Source organism: Melanerpes formicivorus, unplaced genomic scaffold, assembly GCF_026170545.1.
Source record: "Melanerpes formicivorus ecotype bairdi unplaced genomic scaffold, bMelFor1.0.p_v2 SCAF_13, whole genome shotgun sequence".
NCBI classification, from domain to species: Eukaryota; Metazoa; Chordata; class Aves; order Piciformes; family Picidae; genus Melanerpes; species Melanerpes formicivorus.
In genome coordinates this window covers 17,831,192-17,841,913 of record NW_027142365.1, presented here as the reverse complement: position 1 = coordinate 17,841,913, position 10,722 = coordinate 17,831,192, and the positions used below count along the sequence as shown (strand labels likewise).

Genomic DNA, 10,722 nt, shown 5'->3' with positions numbered 1-10,722 from the left:
AGTTTAAGAACTGCCAACTTGGCCATATTAGAAAGAAGGTAAATTTCATGTGTGTAGACTGTGACCTCACAATATCACTAAAATGAAAGAAAACACTCCTAAGATACTGTGGATAATGTGTTGGCTTGCTACTCATAACAATGGGCCAGGTCATGGAACAGGCAAAACTCTGATCCGCAGCTTTGAGCACCTTCTTCAAATGCTATCTATGTGCAGCACATTGTGGCAGGAGTTACTTTTGCTTTAGGAACCTCTCATGTCACAGGGCCACAGGATCACAGGATGTTAGGGGTTGGAAGGCAGCTCTGGAGATCATCAAGTCCATTCCCCCTGTCAGAGCAAGACCATACAACCTAGCACAGGTCACACAGGAACACATCCAGATGGGTCTAAAAAGTTGCCAGACAAAATGACTGCACAATCTCTCTGGGCAGCCTGCTCCAGTGCTCTGTGACCCTTACAGTAAAGTTCTTCCTCATCTTGAGGTGAAACTTCCTGTGCTGTACAATAGAAAGAGAAGAAGAGAAGAGAAGAGAAGAGAAGAGAAGAGAAGAGAAGAGAAGAGAAGAGAAGAGAAGAGAAGAGAAGAGAAGAGAAGAGAAGAGAAGAGAAGAGAAGAGAAGAGAAGAGAAGAGAAGAGAAGAGAAGAGAAGAGAAGAGAAGAGAAGAGAAGAGAAGAGAAGAGAAGAGAAGAGAAGAGAAGAGAAGAGAAGAGAAGAGAAAAGAGAAGAGAAGAGAAGAGAAGAGAAGAGAAGAGAAAAGAGAAGAGGAGACCAGAAGAGACCAGACCAGGGTGGAAGAGACCTTTGAGATCATCAAGTCCAACCTATCACTCAACACCATCCAATCAACTAAACCATGGCACCAAGCACCCCATCCAGTCTCTTCCTAAACACCTCCAGTGATGGTGACTCCACCACCCTCCTGGGCAGCACATTCCAATGGCCAATCTCTCTTTCTATGAAGAAGTTCTTCCTAACATCCAGCCTAAACCTCCCCTAGCACAGCTTGAGACTGTGTCCTCTTGTTCTGGTGCTGGCTGCCTGGGAGAAGAGACCAAGCCCCTCCTGGCTACAACCTCCCTTCAGGGAGTTGGAGACAGCAAGAAGGTCTCCCCTGAGCCTCCTCTTCTCCAGGCTAAGCAACCCCAGCTCCCTCAGCCTCTCCTCACAGGGCTGTGCTCCAAACCCCTCCCAGCTTTGTTGCCCTTCTCTGGACACCTTCCAGCAGCTCAACATCTTTCCTAAACTGAGTGGCCCAGAACTGGACACAGGACTCAAGGTGTGGCCTAACCAGTGCTGAGCAGAGGGCACAATGACCTCTCTGCTCCTGCTGGCCACACTATTCTTGATGCATGCCAGGATGCCATTGGCCATTGTCGTTTCCATCCATAGCCCCTTGTCCTATCCCAGGCCACAAGCATGTCATTTTGCTGTTCAATTACTCCCTCCATCCATGTGATCATCAGCTACATGTCAGGCAAATCACTACTTTGCGACCTGATGGTTTTCTAAGGGCCAGCACCTAGTTTTGGTCCCAAGTTTGGAAACCTCTACAGGAGCTGAATGGCATCAGCCAACACAGAAATAATGTAGGCTGCCTCAAATATGCTAAGGGGAGTGGAACAACTCTTATGAGGAGAGGCTGAGACAGCTGGGGCTCTTTAGCCTAGAGAAGAGCAGCGTGAGTGGGGATGCTAATCAATGCTAATCAATACCTAAAGAGTGGGAGCCAAGACAACAGAGCTGGGCTCTTTTCAGTGGTGCCCAGGGACAGGATAAGGGGCAGATGAACAAACTAGAACACAGGAGGTTTCACCTGAACTTAAGCAGAAACTTCTTCACTTTGAGGGTGCCAGAGCACTAGAGCAGATTGCCCAGAGAAGTTGTGGAGTCTCCTTCTCTGGAGACTTTCAAACCCCACCTGGATGTGTTCCTGTGCAACCTGCCCTAGGTGATCCTGCTCTGGCAGGGGGGTTGGACTCAATGATCGGTGGAGGTCTCTTCCAACCCCTACCATTCCATGATTCTGTGATGCTCCCAACTTCACTTTCCTCCAAAAGCCTTTGTGTTTGTCACAGTCACATCATTAAACATTGCCTTCAGAGAACACAAACACAATTTCCAGGGAGCAGTACCCTGGGTTGGATAAACAAGCATTATACGGAGCACTTCAACTGCTTTTCAAGCAAATTCCCTATCATTACAGAAGTCAGTTTTGTTCTTTTGAGAGCAATTTTCCTCAGTTTAAGTACAAAGAAGAGAAAGATGTTTTTCCTCTACATGATCACATTGTGCAGGAGGTTTTACAGTATCTCCCTATTATGCAGCTTCAGCCCACGCAAGCGGAGCACATTAATGACATTCAAAGTGGTGTGGAGGCCTGCAGCTCCTGACAGAATCACAGGATCACAGATCACAGGATGTTAGGGGTTGGAAGGGACCTCTGGAGATCTTCCAGTCTAAACCCCCTGTCAGAGCAGGACCAGAGAATCCAGCACAGGTCACACAGGAACACATCCAGATGGGTCTTGAAACAGTCCAGAGAAGGAGACTCCACAACCTCTCTGGGCAGCCTGTTCCAGTGCTCTGGGACCCTCACAGTGAAGAAGTTCTTCCTCATGTTGAGGTGGAACCTCCTGTGCTGCAGTTTCCATCCATTGCTCCTTGTTCTGTCCCAGGGCACAAGTGAGCAGAGGCTGCTCCTGTCCCTTCCTTCCTAACCCCCGGCCCTCAGCTATTGATAGACATTGATCAGATCCCTCTCAGCCTTCTCCTCTCCAGACTAAACAGCCCCAGGGCTCTCAGCCTCTCCTCCCCAGGCAGTGCTGCAGTCCCTGCAGCATCCTTGGAGCCCTCCCTTGGACTCTCTCCAGCAGATCCCTGTCCCTCGAACTGGGGAGCCCAGAACTGGATGCAATATTCCAGGTGAGGTCTCAGCAGGGCAGAGTAGAGGGGGAGGAGAACCTCCCTGGCTCTGCTGGACACACTCCTCTGAATGCCCCCCAGGATCCCTTTGGCTTTCTTGGCCCCCATTCTGCATGCTGTCCCATGCAGAACTTGCTGTCCACCAGTATTCCCAGGTCCTTCTCCCCAGGGCTGCTCTCCAGCAGATCCCCTCCCAACCTGTACTGCTGCAGTTTATTCTTCCTTCCCAGGTGCAGGACTCTGCACTTATCCTTGTTGAGCCTCACTAAGTTCCTCTCTGCCCAGCTCTCAGCCTGTCCAAGTCTCTGAATGGCCTCACAGCCTTCAGGCATCACAGCCAAGCCTCCCAGCTTGATATCCTCAGCAAACTTGTGAGCAGACTCTGTCTGTCCCCTCATCAATGGCATTGATGAAGATGTTGAACAGGACCAGACCCAGCACTGACCCCTGAGAGGTTCAAAATGTCAGCACCAACCTACTGGAAGTTGAACACAGTCCTAATTTTTCAAGGAAATTGCACACTTCACAGAGCTGGGTCTAAATGTCAGCCTTATTTTCAGGCTGAGCAAATACTCTTAAACACATCCTAATCCTATTAGATGCAAACCCTTGCATGTAAAGGTTGAGTTGAGCTGGCAGAGCATTGTAGGTAAACAGGCATTCTGCTCCCATAGGTATGCTGTACTGAGAGGTGGATAAAAGAGCTTTGTCCTTCTACTCCCCCAGTAATTTCCCTCCTTTTTTATTCCCCTGCACTCTCCAAGCTGTGATTCTCCAAACAGCCTGCAATAGCTGGGGAGGACAGACGCTCCCCGTTTGGGATGCTCGCTGCTCCACACCCTGCCTCAAAGACAAAAACTCGCTGGGCTCTTAATTAGACCTGCACTTAAAAGCCAAGGAATTCACAGCTCTTCACCACGGTGCCCCAACAATTCCCCCCAGGAGCTGGGGGACTGCAGAACAACAACTACACTTGCATAACTTGCCCCTTGATGTGTGCTAAAGACGCGTTCCCGGCGCGGTGCAGTGCGGCACAGTGCAGCTCCCTGGGAGCAACCAGAACCTGGTCTCAAAGAGAGGAAACTCACTGGGGAGGGGTTTGTTGGAGAGTTCGTTGGGAGTCTGTTTTGAAGGTTGTTTCAGGCTGGAAAGAATTTCCTTCCTGTTTTTTCACTGTTTTAAACATGCTGATCAAAGTTCTCATTTCTCAAAACATCTTTTCCTCCTATGTTTGCCTTCATTTCCTCTCTTACTTCTTTTTCTCTTTTTCTGCCTGCTTTAAGGGTGAAAGAAGATGAAACAACTGCATTTCATTTACTCTCACATCTGTACCCTGCCCTCCCTTCATTCTGTTAGCAGGTGATGCACAGCTGTAGGAGGGGAGTGGGTTTTGCACCAGCCTGCTAATCCTCAGACCATGATGAATTTGATTCAAAAACTCATCTCATATTCCCTTCTGGTCCCACCACCTTCTCTCAGAGGGTTCTCAGCTCTCCTCCCTACACTACTTCGTTCCTTAATACTTCACCATCATTCCTACTGCTAGGTAAAACAATTCTCTTGCTTATAGGGCCAGAAGTTTGCATTCCCAGCTCCTACCCTCTGTCAATGTGACATCCTCACGCTTCCAACTGCAGAGGCAGGCAGAGGCTGACAGGAAGAAGGAATTCTGTAATCAAGGCAGGTTGCAAATTACTGCTGGGAGTTCCAAGGCAGGTATTTCCCAGCAGAAGGAAAAGTTATTCTTCAAACATAATGCTTCCCTGAAGTTTTCCAGCAGCCTTTTAATCAGCAGCCAGCTGTCAAGATTCTGCACACACAGACATACATCTAACACTGACATTTAGTTTGCAGCCTCCATAACCTACAAGGGTTTGTTACAGTGGCAGGAGGGAAGACAGGGTAAATTGAAGATAATTCAAAATGAACCTCCAATACTGTGTCCAGTTCTGGTGTCCCCAGCGTAGGAATCACAGAATGTTAGGGGCTGGAAGGGACCTTGAGGGATCACCCAGTCCAACCCTCCTGCCAGAGCAGGGTCACCTATACCAGGTCACGCAGCAACTCATCCAGGCAGGTCCTGAATATCTCCAGAGAGGGAGACTCCACAACCCCCCTGGGCAGCCTGCTCCGGGGCTCTGTCACCATCACAAGGAAATAATTCTTCCTCCTGTTTCCATGGAACTTCCTACGCCTCAGACACAGAGCTGTTGGAACAAGTCCAGAGGAGGCCACAAGGATGATCCAAGCGCTGGAGCACCTGTGCTGTGAGGACAGGCTGAAGGAGCTACAGCCTAGAGAGGAGAAGATTCCAAAGGGACCTTAGAGCTGCCTTCCCAATACCTGAAAGGAACCTACAGGAAGGCTGCAGAAGGACTTTTCATAAGGATGTCTAGCAACAGGACAAGGGAGAATGGGTTTAAGCTGAGGGAGAGCAGGGTAAGAGTGGAGCTGAGGAAGAAGTTCTTCAGTACAAGGGTGGTTGAGACTCAGGAATAGGCTGCCCAGAATGGCTGTGGATGCACTGTCCCTGGAAGTGTTCAAGGCCAGGTTGGACAGGGCCTTGAGCAACCAGGTCTAGTAGGGAAGTGTCCCCTGCACATGGCAGGGGGTTTGAAATAGACAATGTGTGAGGTCCCTTCCATCCTAAGCCATTCCATGAACATCCAGGCTTTGCCTTCTGAACTGTTAGCAGCAAGCATCTCATGTATCTGAGAAAACAAGGCCTATAAAACCAGATGCCTCTCTGAATTGACTTGGCTACCTAAGAAGAGGAGGAATGGGTGACAACTTGGAAGGTATTTACCTGTCACTGGTTCTCACTGGCTTTGTGTACCCTCCACAATGACCACATTATTTTAGACAATCTTCCCCTGAAATGTCCTTCTCTTGTAAGCATTCAAGACACTGACCTTGGCAGCATTTTTGCCCCCCAGCAGTGGTGCACTGAGCTTAACCATGACATCAAACCTGACACTAATCAAATAATGTAAATACTACTATTAAGGCTTTTAGAATGTGAAAAATCTACAGAATTAAAGACCTTAATAAGGAGAGGAGGAGAGGAGGGAAGGGGAGAGGAGGGGAGAGGAGAAGGAGAGGGGAGGGAGAGGGGAGAGAGAGGGGAGGGAGAGGGGAGGGACAGGGGAGGGAGAGAGGAGGGAGAGGGGAGGGAGAGGGGAGGGAGGGGGGAAGGAGAAGGGAGGGAGAAGGGAGGGAGAGGGGAGGGAGAGGGGAGGGAGGGGGGAGGAAGAGGGGAGGGAGAGGGAGGAAGAGGGGAAGGAGAAGGGAGGGAGAAGGGAGGGAGAGAGGAGGGAGGGGTGAGGAAGAGGGGAGGGAGAGGGAGGAAGAGGGGAAGGAGAAGGGAGGGAGAGGGGAAGAAGGGAGGGAGAGGGGAGGGAGAAGAGAGGGAGAAGGGAGGGAGAAGGGAGGGAGAAGGGAGGGAGAAGGGAGGGAGAAGGGAGGGAGAGAGGAAGGAGAAGGGAGGGAGAGGGGAAGAAGGGAGGGAGAGGGGAAGAAGGGAGGGAGAGGGGAAGAAGGGAGGGAGAGGGGAGGGAGAAGGGAGGGAGAAGGGAGGGAGAAGGGAGGGAGAAGGGAGGGAGAGGGGAGGGGAGAGGGAAGGAGAAGGGAGGGAGAGGAGAGGGGAGAGGGGAGGGAGAGGAGAGGGGAGGGAGAGGAGAGGGGAGAGGGGAGGGAGAGTGGAGGGAGAGAAGAGGGGAGAGGGGAGGGAGAGGAGAGGTGAGAGGGCAGGGAGAGGGGAGGGCAGCCAGCTTTACAAATATTTGCTAAATTTAAGTCACTTTGGTCAGTGCTATAAACCAGTTGCAGGCAGTGAACTGAACTCTACAGCGCAGATTCTCTACAATAATTTATAACCTGCTCTTTGAAACTCAGTGGATGTGTTTGGTCAGTTCCATAAACCAATTCCAGGCAATGAAGTGAACTCCATAGCTTAGATTCTCTACAATAATTCATAATCTGTTCTCTGAAACTCAATGGCTGTGTATTCATGAGACAGGAACAAGCAGACAGGCCCCTTCTCTTCCCTATACAGAACACTTGAGGAACTAAGCCTTGAGAGTGGAAGACACTGAAACCATGCTGGTGTTCAGAGAAACAGAGAATCACAGAATCACACAATGTTAGGGTTTGGAAGGACCTCTAGAGATCACCAAGTCCAACCCCCCTGCCAAAGCAGGATCACCCAGGGCAGGTCACACAGGAACACATCCAGGTGGCTTTTGAAAAGTGCCTAGAGGAGACCCCACAACCTCTCTACACAGCCTGCTCCAGGGCTCCAGAAGCCTCACACCGAAGAAGTTTCTCCTCATGTTGAGGTGGAACTTCCTGTGTTCCAGTTTGTATCCATTGACCCTCATCCTATTACAGGACACCATTGAAAAGAGCCTGGCACCTTCATCTCAACACCTACCCCTCAGATATTGATAGACATTGATCAGATCCCCTCTCAGCCTTCTCTTCTCCAGACTAAACACTCCCAGGTCTCTCATTCTTCATAAGAGAGGTGTTCCAGTCCCCTCGTCATCTTCATAGCTCTCCATTGGACTCTCTCCAGTATATCCTTGACCCTCCTGAACTGGGGAGCCCAAAACTGGGCTCCAAAGTACTCCAGCTGTGGTCTCACCAGAGCAGAGTAGATGGGGAGGAGACTCCCTGGACCTGCTGGACACACTTTTCTTGATGCCCGCAGCGTGCCCAGGTGGGCAAAAAGGCCAATGGCATCCAGGGAGGTCATTCTGCCCCTGTACTCACCACTGGTTAGGCCACACCTTCAGTCCTGTGTCCAGTTCTGGGCCCTCAGTTTAGGAAAGATGTTGAGATGCTGGAAGGTGTCCAGAGAAGGGCAGCAAAGCTGGGGAGGGGTCTGGAGCACAGCCCTGTGAGGAGAGGCTGAGGGAGCTGGGGTTGCTTAGCCTGGAGAGGAGGAGGCTCAGAGGAGACCTTCTTGCTGTCTACAACTCCCTGAAGGGAGGTTGTAGCCAGGTGGGGGTTGGTCTCTTCTCACAGGCACCCAGCACCAGAACAAGAGGACACAGTCTCAAGCTGCACCAGGGGAGGTTTAGACTGGATGTTAGGAAGAAGTTCTTCATAGAGAGATTGCCCATTGGAATGGGCTGCCTGGGAGGTGGTGGAGTCACCATCATTGGAAGTGTTCAGGAGGAGACTTGATAGGTTGCTTGGTTGCATGGTTTAGTTGTTTAGGTGGTGTTGGACACAATGATCTTGAAGGTCTCCTCCAACTTGGTTTATTCTATTGTACTATTCTATTCTATTCTATCTGAGGATACCATTGGCCCTCTTGGCCACATGGGCACATTGCTGGCCCATGGATACTTTCCTGTCCACTACTACTCCAAAGTCTTTCTCCATGAAGTTGCTTTGCAGCCTGAAAACAAATCTGTGTTTGTTTCGTGCACACAGAGAGCTTTATACACTTCTGAAGCAGAGGGTGAGTGCAAGTGACTTCAGAGAGCCTGCCTTTGTCATTTGATTTCCAAGTGGCAGCACTTAATAACATTTACTAACATCATAACATTTACTCCTAATAAACAATACCATAAACACACATTGCTTGTCACACAGCAGCAACAACAGCAGCTGCTTCCCACTGCCATTTAGAATAAAAGTCACACACCATTACTTGGTAGACTATTTCTCACACACACACACACACACACACACACACACACATCATGTGCCAAATTACTTTGGTGCAAATAACATGGGAAAAAAAAACCCAGCAGCTAATGAAAGATGAAAATCTTCCCTGACCAGCTCATTGCATTTGGCTCTAATGGATGTACCTACACAAAACAAGCAGGCTCATTTCAGATGGGGCTCTACTTACATCACTCTGGTGTTTAGTGACTTCCATGGCATGCTTAATATCTGGAGGCTCCTTCATATGTGCATAGTCCGAGGTTCCTTTCTCAGCAGCATGTTTTTGTGTGTAAAGAACCTGGGAAAGAGCGACATCAACAAATGGTTATAAATATCTGAGGGCTGGGGGTCAAGAGGGAGGGGACAGGCTCTGTTCACTTGCACCCTGGGATAGGACAAGGGGTAATGGATGGAAAATCCAGCAGAGGAGGTTCCACCTCAACATGAGGAGGAACTTCTTCACTGTGAGGGTCCCAGAACCCTGGAACAGGCTGCCCAGAGAGGTTGTGGAGTCTCCTTCTCTGGAGCCTTTGCAGCCCTGTCTGGATGTGTTCCTGTGTGACCTGTGCTGGATTCTCTGCTCCTAGTCTGGCAGGGGGGTTGGACTGGAAGACCTCCAGAGGTCCCTTCCAACCCCCAACAGCCTGTGATCCTTTTGTGACCTCAGTAGAGCAGGTATAATAACATGAGCTGGGTTAAACCCAGTGTTGGAGTCTGTCTGCGTGCAGGAAGAAATGTAATAAATAATTAAGCTCCTTAATGGAACCAGAACTCTGAAACAAGAGCAGCTTCCACCCAAAACAGACATCTGAGACACAGGCAGCAGGGAGATTTCTCTGCATCTGTTATTGCAACACAGATATGAGTAGACAGAGAGGGGGAAGGGGGGCACAAAAAAGAAATATACAGAAAATGAACTTTAAAGAAGGTGAGAAGACAGCCTGGGTAAAAGCACAAGCCAAAGGGGTTTTTGCTCACAGCAGCTGAATTTGTCAGCTAAGTAACTTTTTTTTTTCGCCTCCTGTTTTCAGGGAGGAAAAAAAAATCAAAGAAAGAAAAAAATATGAAAGGAAAAAAAAGATTTTGTGCATTCCTCATAAATAAAGAAGTTTAGGTTAAATACTCACAGCCCAACTAGCTCTTTCTTCCACTGTTAGGAACTGACTAGCACAACACATGATTTGACTAGCCTCCAGGGTCACAAAGAAGGAGAAGATTTGCAGTCAGTTGTCACAATGGTGAAGGAAACTGGAACTGGATTGTGAATCTAAGCACAAGTTTGGGTGCAGGATATAAATGTTGGGCACTGATCCAGCTCCCACTGCACTGCTGCACACTCACACAGCCACACTCGTGTGCAAAACCTGCCCAAGAAGCTGCTCTTGCACTTCACCTTGTCAGAGGATTTTAGGCTTGCATTATGAAAATTCACTTGAAGAAGCAGCAAGCATCAAGAAAATTCAGTTTCTAACAGCTCCCAGGAGCAAGCCTTAAAACAATCCCCAGGAAAACAGCAAATACTAAACAAGGCTGAAAGCTGATCAGGAGAAGGAAGGATCTGAACCCAAAGCCTGCAACAGCAATAAAACAATACTGTGGAAGTTTTGAGATGGGAGCTCTTGATGATGGTGGTTTGGACTCATTTAGGACAGGATCCTAGAACTGTGAGAAAATGCTGTATCTGTTTGTGTTTAAGGCAGCAAGATTGCATCTGAGTCACAGATCAGGGTGCCCAAGGCAATATATTAGTATCTGTCCCGTCTCAGATTACAGAATGATATACAGGCTGAGAGTTTAAGACCAAAAGGCAAAGGGGGTTTGCACTGCTACTATATGAAGGAAAGTATCAAATGAGGAAACTTAAGATGTGCCATCTCCCTGTACAGCATAAATCCAACATGAGCAGGCCTCTGGGGAAACAAACATGACTCAAAAAGGTCTCTAATATCCCTACACTGATCTTGCAACTGGCTAAGCAAATAATCTTTACCCAGACCAAAGCATCACTGACAAATGACAGAAGTGTAATTACTGTATAACCATATGCCCCCCAAAAGCCTTTTGCTGCTTCTCCTGCTACCCATTGTCACTTTAAAGATGTTTCCCATTGAAT

General features: G+C 48.9%; 2 protein-coding genes across 3 annotated transcripts in view; both read right to left on the bottom strand.

Moving 5' to 3' along the window:
- The window catches only part of LOC137444980 (LIM zinc-binding domain-containing Nebulette), a 354,339-nt gene that overhangs the window by 86,924 nt on the left and 256,693 nt on the right, over positions 1 to 10,722 (bottom strand). The gene's annotated exons all lie outside the window — the stretch shown is intronic.
- Positions 8,598 to 10,722, bottom strand: part of LOC137445004 (nebulette-like) — an 81,478-nt gene continuing 79,353 nt past the window's right edge. The window contains exons 11-12 of the mRNA XM_068146407.1: positions 8,797 to 8,907; positions 8,598 to 8,603 (exon numbers count right to left, since the gene is read on the bottom strand). Of these exons, the coding sequence (XP_068002508.1) occupies positions 8,598 to 8,603; positions 8,797 to 8,907 (117 nt within the window). The remainder of the gene's footprint in view (positions 8,604 to 8,796; positions 8,908 to 10,722) is intronic.